General features: G+C 44.9%; 1 protein-coding gene across 11 annotated transcripts in view; it reads left to right on the top strand.

Annotated features, from left to right (window-relative positions):
• Positions 1-19,891, top strand: part of MTMR3 (myotubularin related protein 3) — a 1,591,444-nt gene that overhangs the window by 844,874 nt on the left and 726,679 nt on the right. For all 11 annotated transcript variants that reach the window (XM_086943220.1, XM_086943217.1, XM_086943214.1 and 8 more), the window contains one exon: positions 3,684-3,812. In XM_086943220.1, the coding sequence (XP_086799346.1) occupies positions 3,684-3,812 (129 nt within the window). The remainder of the gene's footprint in view (positions 1-3,683; positions 3,813-19,891) is intronic.

Raw genomic sequence — 19,891 nt, 5'->3', positions numbered from 1 at the left:
CGGAAGGAGAAGTTCAAGATGCTAACTCTGGCTCAGTTCTTGTCTGCTCTCAACCCTAGAGACTGGATAGTAACGTTGGACTTGCAGGACGCATTTTTACACATTGATGTCCTGCCGGCCCACCGGCGTTACTTGTGGTTCACGGTAGACCACAAGCACTTTCAGTTTACCGTGCTCCCCTTTGGCCTTACCAGCGCCCCTAGGGTGTTCACGAAATTGATGGCGGTGGTCGTTGCTCATCTGCGCAGATCAGGGGTTCCAGTCTTCCACTATCTCGACGACTGGCTGTTGAAGGCGGGCTCGTCCCGGCTAGTCATCTCCCACCTCAAGACTCCGGCCGACCTTCTGCATGCATTTGCTGGGGTTCTCCATCAATGTGCAGAAGTCGTACCTGATTCCCTTTCAGAAGCTACTCTTCATCGGAGCGGTTCTGGATACGACACAGTTTCGGGTCTATCCTCCCGAACGGGGAGTCCAGGCTATGATTCCAATATCTCGGTCTCTATCCTTGGTTTCGGTCAGGATAACCCTGAGGCTGCTGGGCCAAATGGCCTCCTGCATCCTGCTGGTCACTCATGCTAGATGGCATATGCGGGTTCTGCAGTGGGACCTGAAGTTCCAGTGGGCGCAGCATCAGGGGAAGCTGTTCGATTACGTCCAGATCTCGGAGGGCACTGCACAGCAGCTGCAGTGGTGGCTCATGAACCAGCATTGGGTCCAGGGCAGATCCCTCTCACTAACCTAACCGGAGCACACAGTGGTGACAGACTCTTCCCTCTTGGGATGGGGGGGCCACATAGGAGACGGGGAGATGAGAGGCCTCTGGTCTCCGGCCGAGTCCGGGCTCCATATCAACCTTCTGGAGCTTCGGGCGATCCTACTTGCACTGAAGGCATTCCTTCCCTCTGTCAAAGGGAAAGTGATGCAGGTGTTCACAGACAACACCACCACCATGTGGTACTGCAATTAACAGGCTGTGGGGTCGTGGACCGTATGTCAGGAGGCTCTGTACATGGCTGGAACAGCAGGGAATTTCCCTGGTGGTTCAACACCTGGCAGGTTCACTGAACTCCAGGGTGGACGAACTCAACCGCAGGTGCTTGATGGATCACGAATGGCGTCTTCACTCGGACATGGCGCAAGCTCTCTTTCGACAGTGGGGAGAGCCTTGGTTAGATCTATTTGCCACCAAAGAGAGCGCGCAATGTCAGCAATTCTGCGCGTTGGAATTTCCAAGGCGGCACTCGCTAGGCAACGCTTTTCGTCGCGAGTGGAGTTGCGGTCTGTTGTACGCCTTTCCGCCTTTACCACTTCTGCCAAGAGTGATGAAGAAGATCAGGCGCGACCGGGCCCAAGTCATTCTTGTGGCTCTGAACGGGGCTCAAAGAGTTTGGTATCCCAAGCAACCCAGTATGGCCATCGATCCCCCGATCCAACTGCCTCTCCGGGGGTATCTCCTGTCACACCGGCAGGGGACTGTCCTCCACCCGAACCTGTTTAGTCTCCACCTCTTTGCGTGGAGATTAAGCTCCGGCAGTTGATTCCTTTTGACTTGCCTCCTTAAGTCTGTGATATCATTCTGGCAGCCCTCCACTAAGTTGGTGTACCTGTGCAGGTGGCATACATTTGTGGCATGGTGCACAGGTAAGGCTGTGGATCCCCTTTCTGCCCCTCATTCAGAAGTTCTTCTGTTCATTCTTTCTTTGGCCCAGCAGAGCTCTGCTCTGGGCACTATCAAGGGCTATCTTTCTGTTTTTTCGGCCTTTCTCAGGCTCCCTGATTAGCCCTCTCTTTTCAAGTCCCCTGTTGTAAATAGATTTCTTAAAGGCATTACTCAAATTTTCCCTCCTATTACTTTCGTAATGCCACAGTGGGACTTGAATCTCGTACTTACATATTTAATGTTCGCTCCATTTGAGCCTCTTCACAACTGTCGTCTTCTGACTTTGAAGACTGCTTTCCTGGTTGCCATCACCTCTGCCAGGAGAGTGAGCTCCAGGCTCTTTCTTGTAAACCTCATTTTCTATCTGTCCATTCGGACAAGGTTGTGCTCAGAACACGTCCATCCTTTCTGCCAAAGGTTGTCACTACCTTTCACAGTGGGCAGACCATCACTTTGCACACCTTCTTTACTCCTCCTCATCCTTCTAGTGAGGAAGAAAGGCTCCACTGTCTGGACCCAAAATGTGCGCTCTCGTTTTACTTGTACCAAACACAACAGTTCCGGGTGAATGACCAGCTCTTTCTTGGCTACTTTGGTGCCAAGAAAGGTCAGGCCGTACACAAGCGGACTACCTCTCAATGGGTCGTCTTGTGCATTAAAGCCTGTTATTCTCTGGCTAAAAAGGAAGCTCTGTTGGAGCTGCGCGCTCATTCCACCAGGGTGACGGCAGCCACTACAGCATTGGGACGCAAGTAATCTGTCAGGCAGGTATGTGGGCCTCGCTGCACACTTTTACTAAGCACTACTGCCTGGACAGCCAAGTCCGGAGAGTTCGCTTCTTTGGCCTTTCTGTTCTCTGATACTTCCTCGTGTGATCTTGGTTCGCAGACCCACCACCAGGGTTGGTATTGCTGGGGTATCTATTCTAAGGTAAGGAATCTATCACTATATGTTTCTTTCAGATGAACAAGTTACTTACCTTCGGATAGATCTGTAAGAGACGTTAGTAGTGATAGATTCCTTACCGCCCCACCCATCCTCCCCGTTCTGCTAACTGATTTCTAGGATTAAGGTCATCCCTTTCAGGGCCCAAGTTTCAAGACACCAGTGGTCCGTATCTTGCATGTCTCTGCGTTTCTGGCGTGGAAAGTCGTGTACAGGACTGACGTCAGCGCGCGAGAGCGGCGTCTAAGTAGCTGCCGCAACATCATCTTAGCAACCACAACGCCAACGACAGGCACGGAGCCGCACAACGCCACCTTCCGATGCGCAAGGGGTACTGCTGGTGAGAACTTTCCGGATCCAGTCTGATGCCTGGAGGTAATACTAAGGTAAGGAATCTATCACTACTAATGTTTCTTACAGATATATCGTTACCGAAGGTAAGTAAGTTGTTCATTATGTACTGCTATTTGTCTTAAGTCTTTACCTGATAGCCTTGTTTAAATAAGGATCATGTTTCTTAGCTTAGAATTAGGACGCTCTTAATGTCTCACTTGTTCATGCTTCATCAAGTGGTATATCTGAAATAGGTACTGGTTAGCCTGCTCTGTCGCCCATCTAATATCAAGGACTACTGTTGTGAAGACCTTGTCCGTTCACCAACTCTTGCTTCAGACACCTCTCTTATTGACTATTCCACAATGTTTATTTAAATAATTTATTTTTTAATGCTTTTATCACAAACAACTGTAATTGCGATTTTTTTTTTTTTTTTTTTTTTACATGATCAATTGAAAACAATGACCTTTACAACATGTACATTAGTATTGGCCTTGTTTCATGACTCAAATCACACCAGTACAATATTGATATCCTCAACCTTCCCCTCAGTCCCCAACATCAGTGTATGAAGCATTGTAGAACAAATGTCTAAAACATCAGGTAGTTTTCATCCGTCCTGACCATCTGAATTTTCCTGTTTGAAAATGACTAATACTACCTTTCCGATTTTAGTTTCCAGGTTGTTCATCTGCAAATACACTTGAATCAGAAATGTTTTTTTTTTCTTCCAATGCAGATTCCTCCCTATCCAACACAGTAGCGGAGAACGTAGCTATTCAACCCCAGAAGCTACTCATCTTAGATGCTCGCTCTTATGCTGCAGCAGTAGCTAACAGGGCCAAGGGTGGGGGTTGTGAATGCCCAGGTAAGTGTACCTAACTGTACATAGTTTTAATGTATTCATAGTTTTAGGAAGGGAAGCTGCTTACTTCTCTTAAAGGGGATCCTCATCAAAGTCATAAGCAGTAGAATATTCCCGCCCATGCGCGGGACCCCGGAAACATTATATTATATGTGCCCCACACATATATATATATATATATATTACCTACTGGCGATAGCCAGTAGGTATATATAGTTAGGATTTTTTCTCTATGGAACTTTTGAAAATTCTATGCCTAATAACTTTGGCGTTTGTGGACGGAATTGGCTGAAATTTTCAGGAAAATGGCACATTTTGTTTCTGAGCAGCTCCTGGAAATTTGGGGGGGGTTCGTCAAGGGGGGGCTGAGAAAAAAGGGGGGTCCCAAAACACGTTTTTCCCATGTTAATTTCCATAGGGCGGTTGGACTCACTTTTAGGCCGAACGGCTGAATGGATTTTCACGAAACTTGGCAAAATTGTAGGGACTGTTAGCCCGATGTGCCTTTGCTAGGTCTCAATATATGTGCTTCAGTGGATTTTGAGAAATTAACGTTTAAAACAAGATATATATCTGTAACAGCGCTCCGGGCAGCGCTCCGGTTCGCGAACTTTTCGCGTATCGGAACTTTGCGAAGCGAAGCTGATTGGCTCTCCGGTGTCTGTCAACATTCTAAACAGTCCGGAGCGGCCGCCATCTTGTCTCTCGGTAGGATCGAGAGACAAGAGGAGGCCAAAACAAAGGGGGAAATGAAGGAAAGGGGGCAAGGTAGACCCCTTCTGACCCCCTAGGATTGATGAGGGGGATATTATAGAGCCACGGGGGCCCCAAAAAAAAAAAAAAAAATTCCGATTTTTTTCGCCGTAGAGACGCGTCTTGGTTCGCGAACCGGGCAGCTAACCGGGCAGCTAACCGGGCAGCTAACCAGGAAGCTAACCGGCAGTGTAACCCAAAAAAAAAACAAAAAAAAAAAACGATTTTTTTCGCCGTAGAGACGCGTCTTGGTACGCGAACCGGGCAGCTAACCGGGCAGCTAACCGTGAAGCTAACCGGCAGTGTAACCCAAAAAAAAAAAAATCCGATTTTTTCGCCGTAGAGACGCGTCTTGGTACGCGAACCGGGCAGCTAACCGGGCAGCTAACCGGCAGTGTAACGGGAGTCTGAGGAGTAGCTGATTGGCTGTCAATATTGTAAACAGTCCGGAGCGGCCGCCATCTTGTCTCTCGGTAGGATCAAGAGACAAGAGGAGGCCAAAACAAAGGGGGAAATGAAGGAAAGAGGGCAAGGTAGACCCCTTCTGACCCCCTAGGATTGATGAGGGGGATATTATAGAGCCACGCCGGGCCCAAAAAAAAAAAAAAAAAATTCCGATTTTTTCGCCGTAGAGACGCGTCTTGGTACGCGAACCAGGCAGCTAACCGGGCAGCTAACCGGGAAGCTAACCGGCAGTGTAACCCAAAAAAAAACAAAAAAATCCGATTTTTTTCGCCGTAGAGACGCGTCTTTGTACGCGAACCGGGCAGCTAACCGGGCAGCTAACCGGGAAGCTAACCGGCAGTGTAACGGGAGTCTGAGGAGTAGCTGATTGGCTGTCAATATTGTAAACAGTCCGGAGCGGCCGCCATCTTGTCTCTCGGTAGGATCGAGAGACAAGAGGAGGCCAAAACAAAGGGGGAAATGAAGGAAAGAGGGCAAGGTAGACTCCTTCTGACCCCCTAGGATTGATGAGGGGGATATTATAAAGCCACGCGGGGCCAAAAAAAAAAACAAAAAAAATCCGATTTTTTCGCCGTAGAGACGCGTCTTGGTACGCGAACTGGGCAGCTAACCGGGCAGCTAACCGGGAAGCTAACCGGCAGTGTAACGGGAGTCTGAGGAGAAGCTGATTGGCTGTTATCATTGTAAACAGTCTGGAGCGGCCGCCATCTTGTCTCTCTGTGAGATCGAGAGACAAGAGGTGGAAAAAAAAAGGTGTAAATGAATGAAAGGGGTAAGGCAGACCCCTCCTGAACCCCTAGGATTGATGAGGGGGCTATTAAAGTTCCCTGGGGGGTGAAAAAAAAAATTTGCGATTTTTCGCGGTAAAGGTGCTTCCTGGTACGTTAACCAGGCAGCTAACCGGCAGCGTAACGGGAGTCCGACATATTGTGTTTTTTGAACGTTTGTGATATGTGCACGTGTGGATTTTGTCTAATTAAGGTTAAAAAAATATATATATATCTTTAAGCGTGTTCTGGCGCGCTTACGTTTAGGGTTTGGTTTGCGCTGCAGAGACGATACGTCACGGTTATGCGATGCATCATGAGGCGCCTCACGGGCTACGTGATACGTCACTTAATAAAGAATATATTTTACAGCTATAGATATTAGCTTTTAAAAAACCAATGAAATTCACAGAAAAAACCATAGGTTATAGACCATATATAGTTAGGAATTTGCATTTACAAAACCTTGAAAATTCACTGAAAAAACCATAGGTTATAGACCATATATAGTTAGGGATTAGCATTTAAAAAACCTTATTTTATTTGCACAAAACCATTGAAATTCCATATATAGTTAGTTGCACTAACTATATATCGTGGACCCGCAATCCACTGCTAATGATGTCACATATTACATCATTCATGACATGGTCAGTGACATCACTGATGACATCACTGATGACATCTCAAATGACATCACTGATGACAACACCCAGTGACTGTATGTTTCTGTAAAGTTAAAATATGTCTTACATATTGAAGAATGAGTGGATGTATAAGTGTCTGGATGAAGGATTTAGTAGGTGCATGACTGACTGTATGAGAGAATGATTAAATGTGTCTCACTGAGTGCATGGGTTAGTGATTAAAGTGTCTTAATTTGGCAATCATTATTTATGTTCTTCTGTAAACTGCTGCATGTTTAAATCAGTAGCTATATCAGTAACTATATGGGTTATTGAATGGTTGCCCAAGTATTTGTATGGGAGACTGAGTATGTGTGTGGGTGGCTGGGAGGTGTATAACTCTGTGCATAGATGTGTGAGCAGTTGATTCCCTAGGTGTATGGGTTCAAAAGTGCATGTAGAAACAGCTGTATGGACAGTTGACTGTGTGCATGAGTATATTGGTGAGTGAATGGATATCTCAGTTCTACATGTCAAAGTAAGTACATATGTAAAACACACTCCATGTGAGAGTTGACATATATAAATAACTGAACATAAGAGCCAGTGAATGTGAGAGTGGCTGTATGAATCATTGTGAACTTGTATCAAGGATTGTATAAGAGAGTAAATATGTGTTAGTATATGTTTGAATAAGTAAGGTGTGTATAACTGTATAGTTAAGGAAATGGAGATGTGATTGATTCTTTGCATGACTGACTAGGTGTGTGAGTAACTCCATGGATGTGTGACAGTCTGTGAATGCCTGTTTACACTGAGTGTATCTAAGGTTATATTAGAGTCTGAAGATGTATTATCACATAAATGATATCATCAGTGATGTAATCAGTAATGTCAAATGAGATGTCAGTGATGTCATCAGTGATGTCATGTGAGATGTCATCAGTGATGTCATTTGAGATGTCATCAGTGATGTCATCAGTGATGTCACTGACCATGTCATGAATGATGTAATATGTGACATCATTAGCAGTGGATTGCGGGTCCGCGATATATAGTTAGTGCAACTAACTATATATGGAATTTCAATGGTTTTGTGCAAATAAAATAAGGTTTTTTAAATGCTAATCCCTAACTATATATGGTCTATAACCTATGGTTTTTTCAGTGAATTTTCAAGGTTTTGTAAATGCAAATTCCTAACTATATATGGTCTATAACCTATGGTTTTTTCTGTGAATATATATATATATATCCATATGCTCAAAGGCATCCAAACACAAAGTCCATACCCCACGCTCTCAGGATACGAGGAGACACCAAGTACAACCAGTGCTGTTTAATTCACAACGCGTTTCGCCGACAAACTGCTTGATCACGTGAATTACTGCTCATGAATCATTGGTATATGTTACAACGTATACATGGACAACGACAGAGGACTGGAGACATCATTGTCAAGTAAATCATTACATTTTTACAATTTGTCAAGATATATTTGCTTTTTCGTTTTCTCTGTATTTATAATGACACCATTACAATTACTGATGGCACAAATGAAATTATACGGAAAATATGCAAATTCATACGCAGTGGAGAATGAGCGATATAATTCATATTTATAAATGTACATATCCATTTTTGTAGTAAGAGAGGGTTACCCATCAGCTTAAATGAACTTAAATAAATAAACTCTTGAAGGTGAATCCATCCCAGAGTAAGACGTAACTCCACCCCTGTTCACGCAAAATGCGTGAAAAAACGTTACCAGGAAAAGCACGGTCCGTTCAGAACAGGAGACATGAATGTCACAGTTCTTCAATTAAGACCTTCAGGATAAAAAGAAGGCGATCGGATATATTGGCGAGTATGCAATAATCTCGCCAAAGGTGAAGAAAAGGAAAAAGTGTTGACAAGTGTCAGATGCCCCCATGAAGGGGACAGGTATTGGCAAGTGCCAGATTACATACGCGGTGTCCTTATAAGGCGGTCCATTACGTGTCCATGTTTCAATAGAGATTCATAGCGAAAAGTGCCCATGTGAAAAGGAACCAGAAAAGGGGAGAGGTCCTAGAACAGAAACAAATATACAGTAAAATTAAAAACACAGTTACATTTTGAATAATGTTAACATAGGACTAAAAACATATCTAGGACAAATGGAAGATTATTGAGAACGCATGAAAACTAGTTTTTAAGATGTACGGCTAATTCTTCATCCTGGTTAAGACCCCCAGGGGCTTTAGTCTGGAAGTCCATGATTAGTTTAGACTCTCTCTGACGTAGTTTAAGAACTCTGTTCCCCCCTCTCGGATTTTTCACCATCTGTTCCAGAACGATTAAACATAAGTCTTTGACATTGGAGAAATGTTTTTCTCTAAAATGTCGTGCCACCGGATATTTGGGGTCAAAATTGGTGATTGCTCTTGTGTGCTCTAATATTCTTTTCTTAGCCATACATGTAGTACTGCCAATGTACCATTTGTTGCATGTGCAAACAATCGCATACACAACAAAAGTCGAACTGCACGCGAGGATAGGCATAATCTTTTTGCAGACACCATTGTAACTAACCTCCTTAACAGATTTACTGTTGGCACTGGCTTTACAGTGCCCACATGGGAAAAAGCCATCCAATCCCTGTATGTTGGTGGGTGGGTACACTGTAATGTCGCTCCGGACCAACATGTCACGGATGCTCCTGCCCCGTCTGTATGTTATACTGGGTCTAGCAGGTAATTCCTTGCCTATGACATTGTCGGTTTTAAGAATATCCCAATTTTTTGTGACAATTTTCTTGATGTTTTGGGAATCAGTACTATAAGTAAGGATGAGCCTGGTGACATCCTCATCCTCCTTATTCACTTCACTCTTGTCTGCAAGGGTATCTGATCTTTGAATTGAGTTGGCTCTATCCTTGGCCCTCTTGAGAACCCAATTCGGGTAACTCCTCTCTTTGAATCTGTTTAAGATGATGTCACTTTCTTCAGTATATGCAACACATGTGTTGCAGTTACATTTGGCCCTCAGCAGTTCCCCAAATGGAATACTCCATTTAAGGTTCTCTGGATGACTGCTGAGGGCATGTAAAACACTGTTACCCACAGTAGCCTTGCGAAAGAGTGAGGTGTGTATTTCATTGTTGACAATTTCAATTTTAACATCAAGATATTCAATGGTTGTGAGACTCTTAGTGCCACTGAGAACAATGTTTAAGGAGTTGCAATTTAATTTCTCTACGAAATTATCTGCTTCTTCAATTGTGCCCTTCCATACAATAAAAAGGTCCTCGATGTACCTCAGCCACATCGATACCTTGTTGAAATCCTGTTGTAAGGTAGGATCTGATCGAATATCTCTTTCCCACTTACCCAGGAACAGATTAGCAAAGCTTGGTGAAAAACATGAACCCATGGCTGAGCCGCTGACCTGTCTGAAAAGTTCACCATTAAATAGGAAGATGTTATTACCAAAACAGTACCTCACCATGTTAAGCAGCATGCATGTATGTTCTCTAAATTTCACATGTCTGCTTTTCAGAAATTTCTTACATGCTTCTACGCCTTGATGTCAATTTTATGTAAAAAATCTTTGGTATCCCGAACATAACTCTCTAGTTCTATTACATTTTCTCTTAGGAAATGGTCAATATATTTCGACTCTTTTAATAGCCTGTCTTTGTTTGTAAGTTAAGTTCTGTCCACTTCTCGATTTTTTACTGTGTCTTTGCTCGTGTCGAAGTTCATTAAAGTTTTTATTGACACACATGAAATGTATTGATATTATCATGTGGTAGAATAGGTATGAAGCTGGATTTGTTTTTAAAGTTGGTGCTAGCTGCTGTGTCCGTACAAATATCCAAGTCTGAGAGCATCTGTGTGGTGCTACATGATGTACCCTCCTCACCATCATTGGTACCCAGTTCCATTACAGTATCTAATGTTTCAATGTCTCTAATATCGAAATTATATACATTGGAGATGTCAGAAATGTTAGTAGGAATGTCACTTGAGCCTCCTTTCAATTTGTGCCATTTCTTAAGTTTGAGTTTACGTGTTGTTTACACTTACAAACAAAGACAGGCTAATAAATCGTTGAAGGAAGATGATTTAATAGTCATCCGCCCTGCTGACAAAGGGGGAAATATTGTTGTCCTAGACAGAGAAATGTATATAGATGAAGCCAACAGACCACTATCTGATACCAAATTCTATGAGTCAATAGGAATGGATGCCTATGATAAGAGTATTTGTGACCTATGGGATTCTCTTTTTGAGTGGAAAGAGAAAGGTATTCTTACGTGGGAAGAGTATGAATACTTAAAATGTGATTATCCTGTTCTGCCTGTATTTTATTTGGGTATACAACGTTTAGCACGCATTTATTACAACGCGGTGCTGTTACCACGCTACTTTTACCACGCAAGTCGTTACAACGACTTGCTCTGGAGGGCGCTCCAGGATAGTAAATAGTTTAATTTACTATCCAACTCCTTCCCTAGAGTCCACGGGGACTGGAGTTGGAATAGTAAATTAAAAAATTTACTACCCAGCGCCCCTCCACGTCAAAGAGCTCTCCAACCCCAACGCCGGAAACAACAACATCACCCCTTCGCAAGACCTCTGCAACTCCCTCGCCTCCTACTTCCACAACAAGATCGCGGACATACACAACAGCTTCAGCACTCAACCGACGAACTCCACGACCGAACCACCGCCCCCCACCACCACCCTCCGCGCCTGGACTCCGATCAGCACCGAAGACACCGTCCGCACGATGAACTCCATCCACTCCGGATCTCCGACCGACCCCTGCCCTCACCACGTCTTCAACAAGGCCGACGCTGTCATCGCACCCCACCTGCGGGACATCATCAACACCTCCTTCGACACCGCCACCTTCCCGGAGAGCTGGAAGCACGCCGAACTCAGTGCCCTACTCAGCCATCGGCCGGCCCGACCAACCTCAAGAACTACCGCCCCATCTCGCTGCTCCGGTTTACTGCAAAAGTCATCGAGAAGACCGTCAACAAGCAGCTGGCCGCCTTCCTCGAAACGAACGGATACCTCGACCCCTCTTAGTCTGGCTTCCGGGCCAACCACAGCACCAAGACCGCCCTGATCGCAGCCACCGATGACATCCGAGCGCTGCTCGACAACGGAGAAACAGCGGCCCTCATCCTCCTCGACCTCTCCGCGGCCTTCGACACTGTCTGCCACCGTACCCTAGTACAACGCCTCAGCAACGTCGGAGTCCAGGAGAAGGCACTGGAGTGGATCATCTCCTTCCTCGCCGGAAGGACACAGAGAGTCTGTCTCCCTCCGTTCAGATCTGAAGCCACCGAAGTCATCTGCGGCGTCCCTCAAGGCTCCTCGCTCAGTCCAACCCTCTTCAACGTCTACATGAGCCCCCTCGCAGACATCGCACGCCAGCACAACCTCAACATCATCTCCTACGACGACGACACCCAGCTGATCCTCTCCCTCACCAACGACCCCGCCAGAGCCAACCTTCACGAAGGGATGAAAGAAGTAACCGAATGGATGAAGAACAGCCGCCTGAAACTGAACTCGGACAAGACGGAAGTCCTCATCCTGGGATCCTCACCCGCCGCTTGGGACGACTCCTGGTGGCCCCCCGCCCTAGGCAGCGCACCCAAACCAACAGACCACGCACCCAACCTGGGATTCATCCTGGACTCCTCCCTCTCCATGACCAGACAAGTCAACGCCGTCTCCTCGTCGTGCTTCAACATACTGCGCATGCTACGTAAGATCTTCCTGTGGATCCCCACCGAGACCAGGAAGACAGTCACCCAGGCCCTCGTCACCAGCCGTCTGGACTACGGCAACTCCCTCTACACCGGAACCACCGCCAAACTCCAGAAGAGACTCCAGCGGATCCAGAACGCCTCAGCGCGACTCATCCTGGACATCCCCCGTCGAAGCCACAGCTCCGGACACCTGAGAGACCTGCACTGGCTCCCGGTCAACAAGAGAATCATCTTCCGTCTCCTCACCCACGCACACCAAGCCCTACACAACCAAGGCCCAGGATACCTCAACAGCCGCCTCAACTTCTACGCTCCCAAACGCCAGCTTTGATCGACCAGCCACGCCCTCGCCGCCGTCCCCCGCATCCGAAGAGCCACCACAGGGGGATAATGGTCCTTCGCCTACCTCGCCGCCAAGACATGGAACTCCCTCCCCACCCACCTCCGCCTGACCCAGGACCACCTTGCCTTCAGGAAGCAACTCAAGACCTGGCTGTTCGAGCAGTAGCGGACCCCCCTCCCCCAGCGCCTTGAGACCCTCTGGGTGAGTAGCGCGCTATATAAATGCGATGATTGATTGATTGAAGTCGTCGTAACGACTTGCGTGGTAAAAGTAGCGTTGTAACGGTATGCGTTGTAAAAGTACGCGTGGTACCGTCTTAAATCCCTTTATTTGTTACCCAAGGTACACAAGAATGCCATTAGACCTCCAGGGAGACCCATTGTGTCATCTCGGGCAGTGTGTCTGAGAAAGTGTCGAAATATATCGACCATTTCCTAAGAGAACATGTAATGGAACTAGAGAGTTATGTTCGGGATACCAAAGATTTTTTACATAAAATTGAGAATCTTAAAAGGGAAACAGGCTCTGTACTCATAACTTTGGATGTGCAGAGTCTGTACACAATTATTGACCACGATCAAGGCGTAGAAGCATGTGAGGAATTTCTGAAAAGCAGACATGTGAAATTTAGAGAACATACACGCATGCTGCTTAACATGGTGAGATACTGTCTTGGTAATTTCACAAAAAAGAGAGGACCCTACTGAGTTCCAGGGAACAGGGTATTGTAGACAAATTAAGCCAAAGGGAAATCCCTGGACTGTGTACTAATTACTACACAGTCCAGGGATTTCCCTTTGGCTTAAACTGTCTTGGTAATAACTTCTTCCTATTTAATGGTGAACTTTTCAGACAGGTCAGCGGCTCAGCCATGGGTTCATGTTTTTCACCAAGCTTTGCTAATCTGTTCCTGGGTAAGTGGGAAAGAGATATTCGATCAGATCCTACCTTACAACAGGATTTCAACAAGGTATCGATGTGGCTGAGGTACATCGATGACCTTTTTATTGTATGGAAGGGCACAATTGAAGAAGCAGATAATTTCGTAGAGAAATTAAATTGCAACTCCTTAAACATTGTTCTCAGTGGCACTAAGAGTTTCACAACCATTGAATATCTTGATGTTAAAATTGAAATTGTCAACAATGAAATACACACCTCACTCTTTCGCAAGGCTACTGCGGGTAACAGTGTTTTACATGCCTTCAGCAGTCATCCAGAGGACCTCAAATGGAGTATTCCATTTGGGGAACTGCTGAGGGCCAAACGTAACTGCAACACATGTGTTGCATATACTGAAGAAAGTGACATCATCTTAAACAGATTCAAAAAGAGGGGTGACCCGTATTGGGTTTTCAAGAGGGCCAAGGATAGAGCCAACTCAATTCAAAGATCAGATACCCTCGCAGACAAAAGTGAAGTGAAAAAGGAGGATGAGGATGTCACCAGGCTCATCCTTACTTATAGTACTGATTCCCAAAACATCAAGAAAATTGTCACAAAAAATTGGGATATTCTTAAAACCGACAATGTCATAGGCAAGGAATTACCTGCTAGACCCAGTATAACATACAGACTGGGCAGGAGCATCCGTGACATGTTGGTCCGGAGCGACATTACAGTGTACCCACCCACCAACATACAGGGATTGGATGGCTTATTCCCATGTGGGCACTGTAAAGCCAGTGCCAACAGTAAATCTGTTAAGGAGGTTAGTTACAATGGTGTCTGCAAAAAGATTATACCTTTCCTCTCGTGCAGTTCGACTTTTGTTGTGTATGCGATTGTTTGCACATGCAACAAATGGTACATTGGCAGTACTACATGTATGGCTAAGAAAAGAATATTAGAGCACACAAGAGCCATCACCAATTTTGACCCAAAATATCCGGTGGCACGACATTTTAGAGAAAAACTTTTCTCCAATGTCAAAGACTTAAGTTTTATCGTTCTGGAACAGATAGTGAAAAATCCGAGAGGGGGGAACAGAGTTCTTAAACTACGTCAGGGAGAGTCTAAACTAATCATTGACTTCCAGACTAAAGCCCCTGGGGGTTTTAACCAGGATGAAGAGTTAGCCGTACATCTTAAAAACTAGTTTTCATGCGTTCTCAATAATCTTCCATTTGTCCTAGATATGTTTTTAGTCCTATGTTAACATTATTCAAAATGTAACTGTGTTTTTAATTTTACTGTATATTTGTTTCTGTTCTAGGACCGCAATAAGGGGCCCAGCGCACCGTCACTTCACTTCACGGGACTTCTCCCCTTTTCTGGTTCCTTTTCACATGGGCACTTTTCACTATGAATCTCTATTGAAACATGGACACGTAATGGACCGTCTTATAAGGACACAGCGTATGTAATCTGGCACTTGCCAATACCTGTCCCCTTCATGGGGGCATCTGACACTTGTCAACACTTTTTCCTTTTCTTCACCTTTGGCGAGATCATTGCATACTCGCCAATATATCCTATCACCTTCTTTTTATCCTGAAGGTCTTAATTGAAGAACTGTGACATTCATGTCTCCTGTTCTGAACGGACCGTGCTTTTCCTGGTAACGTTTTTTCCCGCATTTTGCGTGAACAGGGGTGGAGTTACGTCTTACTCAGGTATGGATCCACCTTCGAGAGATTATTTATTTAAGTTCATTTAAGCTGATGGGTAACCCTCTCTTACTACAAAAATGGATATGTACATTTATAAATATGAATTATATCGCTCATTCTCCACCCCGTATGAATTTGCATATTTTCCGTATAATTTCATTTGTGCCATCGGTAATTGTAATGGTGTCATTATAAATACAGAGAAAACGAAAAAGCAAATATATCTTGACAAATTGTGTAAATGTAATGATTTATTGACAATGATGTCTCCAGTCCTCTGTCGTTGTCCATGTATACGTTGTAACATATACCAATGATTCATGAGCAGTAATTCACGTGATCAAGCTATTTGTCGGCGAAACGCGTTGTGAATTAAACAGCACTGGTTGTACTTGGTGTCTCCTTGTTGTATCCTGAGAGCGTGGGGTATGGACTTTGTGTTTGGATGCCTTTGAGCATATTATTGTCGTAAGTACTCCGCCGACGTCCACGCCACCTTTCATGGGTCAAGGGACCCAGAAGGAGTTCTGTTTGGGAGGTTTTTATATATATCCATATATATATATAAATATATAAATATATATATGTATATATATATATATATATATATATATATATATATATATATTTGCAGCCTAATAAACACCAGAGCTGAATTATGCTGTAAAGAATTTCCATAAACCATGAACAAACATGCATTATAAATATGAGAGACAACAACAGTTTTGTTTTAGAACTGTTTTAATGCTCAGAAAGCAGTGGGAATTCTCATGAAACATTTGAAACCTCTGTTGAGCCCCTTTGCCCTTGTTGGTCTTAAAGCCGCGCTTGAACTCCTTTTTCCTCTCTTAACCGACCGCTTTCACAGTGTCCAGCTCGGTCTTCATTCTACTCATCTCCTCGTCAGCGTGTTCACCGAAGAGAGAGGAACCAGAAAAAGGAAGGTTTTAGATGCGCTGTTGTGCATCGGGCTTGAGGCCTGTGAGGCGCAGCCAAGAAGACCTCCTGGCACAAACTCCATGGGAATAAGAATGAGCCTCTAGCACTGCGCGGTCCGCCGCTGTGCTAATTATTTGGTTAGACACTAGGCAGCATTCTGTCAGTGTTTCCTCAAACTCCTTCTGGTCCTCTTTTGGCAGTTTGGACTTGAACCGATCCATGGAATCCCATAGGGCTCTATCAGATCTACCTAATAGAGTCCCGCACTGGAGATCTTGAGAGAAGAAGAGGCAGAATTGCATACTCTTCGATCCCACGAGTCCTGTGATTTGCAGTCTTTTTCTGGTGGAACTGAGGAGGAGGCAGCCACTGCATGTGTCTTCCGAGCCGCTGCTACAATCACAGAGTTTTTTTCTGGATGCGAGCCGGCACCGCCTTAATAGTCGCTGGAGTTAGAAAAATGCCTTTGACAGGATCCATAATATCCGGGACCAAGGGTAGTAATTGACGAGAAACAGATTTTTGATGCAGCGTTTCAAAAATCACTGTCGTTTCCACTTGGGGGACAGACATTTCAATGTTCAGTTTCTTAGCCCCTCTCTGCAGGACATCTACATAAGTGTTGATGTCGTCCACTGGAGAAACTCTGGAGAGGGCTATCTGTAAGCGTGGGAGAACAATTTCTCCTGGAAGATCGGGTTGAGGAAGAAGAAGAAGAAGATGATGATGGAGTTCTTCGACTCCTGCGCTGAGCACCGTGCCTCCTTTCACGTGATCTTCTTGGATTCTCCTCCCTTCTGGGAGAACGCGACCTGGCCGGCTCTTCCCTTCTGGGAGAACAGGATCTGGATGGCCTCCTCACGGGCGATCTTTCTGCTTGGCGCCTGGGAGGGCTGCGTCTGTCCACTTCTGCCACCAATCTTTGGAGTGGAGACCTGTGCTCAGGACTGGCGTACTCTCACATCCGCTTGGCAGCCCCTGATTCTCGTCAACGGTTGGTACCATCTAGGGGACAACCTCACCACCTCCTAAGAAGGATCTGTCCGTTGTAAAGGTGATCTATTGACCGGACTTCTGGACCTTGAGGGTGATTTTGAGGAGCCAGAAGATAAAGAGGAATGGCGCGAAGCCGATTCAGTCCCCATAATCACAGAATCCCTTGCCGTCGAATCAGCCCTTTAGAGGCCTCCACGTCGGGTGTTCTGATGTCGAATGCCTCGACGGTGACTAACGTTGGTATCTCTGCGTTGAGCAGCGCTGCAATGCCGACGATGGAACCCTCTCTCTCGACGTCAAAAACCTCTGGGGCGTCGACGGAGCAAGTAATCTCGGCGTCAAATGTCTCGACGGCGAGCGATGCGAGGAATGATGGTCTCTTGACGCCGAACGTCGATGACCAGCCGACGACGGAGCTTCCTTTCTCAACGTCGAATGTCTAAGTGACGACGGCGGATGGGTATTGGCCACCCTCGACGCCGAGCGCCGACGAAGATCGCCTCCTTGACGCTGATCGATGTCTGGTTGTCGACGGCGGAGGGATCTTGGGCCTCGACGCCGATCGATGCCTTGTTGACGACGACGGCGGAGGGGGTCACACTTCTCGACGCCGATCGTCGTCTGGATGACGACGGCGGAGGTGTGACGCCGATTGGCGCCAGTTGACGACGGCGGAGGGGTCTTCGTCCTCGACGCCGATCGTCGCCGAGTTAACAATGGCGGAGGGGTGATGGTCCTCGACGCCGATCGTCGCCTGGTTGACGATGGCGGAGGGGATTTCTTCGATGGAGCTGGAATCCTTGACGCAGCGACGAACCTGATCTTCTTTTCGACGGCAAGCCCGCCGTAGACTGTCGTTTTTGTTTGATAAATGACCCACCGGTAGCTGTTTCTTTAGCGCCGAGCCCGACGCTGAAGCTGAAGGACGCGAAGACTTGTCCCTTGAAGGTGATCTAGCCCTCTTGGAGCCCTTCTTTACCGGAGATCTTCCTCTGGATGACCTTTGGGCTAGGCCATAAATGCGATTCCTCTCCCTGTCCCTAAGAGTTCTTTCTGACAGGCGCTCGCAGTGAGGACAGGTCTTTGGGTCATGATGATCAGGCAAACAAAGTATACAGACATCATGACTGTCTGTTTTGGCCTTCTTGCTGCCACAAGAAGGGCAGTTATCAAAGAGTGAGGGCATTTTGAGTGAAAATACCTAAACAAACTGTCAATAAAAGACAGATATTTACTTGACTTGATGTAAAATGTCAAAGTAAGCAAAAAAAATCAGAATAAAGAAGGACATTTCTGACAGAAAGCCAGGAAAGAGTGGAGCTGAGTTACCAGGGTCCTTCCTGAAGGAGCCGGAAAGAACAACTGACCTAAGTCACCCCTGAGGCATGATGCGAAGCTGGGGGTCATGGGTGCCTTAAAGGCACAGTGTCAGTTGATGCAGGTTAGCTTTTCAGTCGTTTTAGACTGTAGTTTTGTAATACAGCCTGAGAGCTTCTTATGCTTTCAGTGTTTCATGAGAATTTCCACTGCTTTTTGAGCATTAAAACAGTTCTAAAACAAAACTGTTGTCTCATGTTTATAATGCATGTTTGTTCATGGTTTATGGAAATTCTTTACAGCATAATTCAGCTCTGGTGTTTATTAGACTGCAATTGTATATATATATATATATATATATATATATATATATATATATATATATATATATGTGTATATATATATGTGTATATATATATGTATATGTATATGTTTATATATATATATATATATATATATATGGACTTATATATGTGGGGCACATATAATGTTTCCGGGGTCCCGCGCATGGGCGGGAATATTCTAATGCTTATGACTTTGATGAGGATACCCCTGGAAGAGAACTAGGATTACAGGTAAGTAACTAATCCTTCTGGCATGCGTTGCAGACCCTGAGTTGAGTTAAATGGCTTTTTCCCGCTATATGATGGTTACTGCTTCATTGTGTGCTACTGTGCTGCTCTTATGGAATTAAATGGCTTGCTAGTTGCTAGAATTGTGTTTAATTTAACCTGCTTTATGTTGTCTAAGTTAGTCAGCTTTTCAGTGAACCTGGAAAAGCAGGACCCCTTTATTTAGTTTTTTTGCCAGAATATATACAGACTTACAAGAAAACCTTTAAGAGAGAATTTCATATGCATATCCAATACATATTATCCTAAAGGTTTTTTTCTAAGAAAAAAAGATTAAGCAAGCAATCAATTCAAACATAATTTTCAACAGTGTAGTGGAACAGCCCAGGTTAGAAGAGAAAGAGTAGAAGAAAAAAAATATTAAAAAAACAAAAGAGAAAAGTAATCATCTTCCAATCATGAAAAACAAATGTCAATAAAACTCAGTTCATAAAAAATGTATACGTGGCAAAGGATAAACCATAAGTATTAAGTTCCCCCATAGCATAGGCCTGTAGGGGAAAAGCAGAGAGGATGGTTGATGGTAGGCTCTATTTTGAATTAGAAGTGTGAGGAATACCAGTTACACTGCAGTGCAAAGTTTACATCTTGGCCAAATCGTAATTTGTGCCAAAAGATGGGGAGTTGGGCATACATCTAAAAGCAGGTGGTTACTCCAAAAAGTTTGCACAATGCACTCATCACAAATCAAATTATTATTTGTAAAAAGTTTTGAAAATCCTGTTAACATTGTTTAAATCTGAATCATAAATTTTAAGCAATATCGCTCATATTGAAAACAAAGATTGATAACAGCCCTACAGAAATCCAAATTCACGGCAACCATGATTTTATGTACCATAGACGTAAAATCACTTTG

This window comes from Lissotriton vulgaris, chromosome 11, assembly GCF_964263255.1.
Source record: "Lissotriton vulgaris chromosome 11, aLisVul1.2, whole genome shotgun sequence".
NCBI classification, from domain to species: domain Eukaryota; kingdom Metazoa; phylum Chordata; class Amphibia; order Caudata; family Salamandridae; genus Lissotriton; species Lissotriton vulgaris.
The sequence above is the reverse complement of the archived record's forward strand: the minus strand, read 5'-3'. Positions and strand labels throughout refer to the sequence as shown.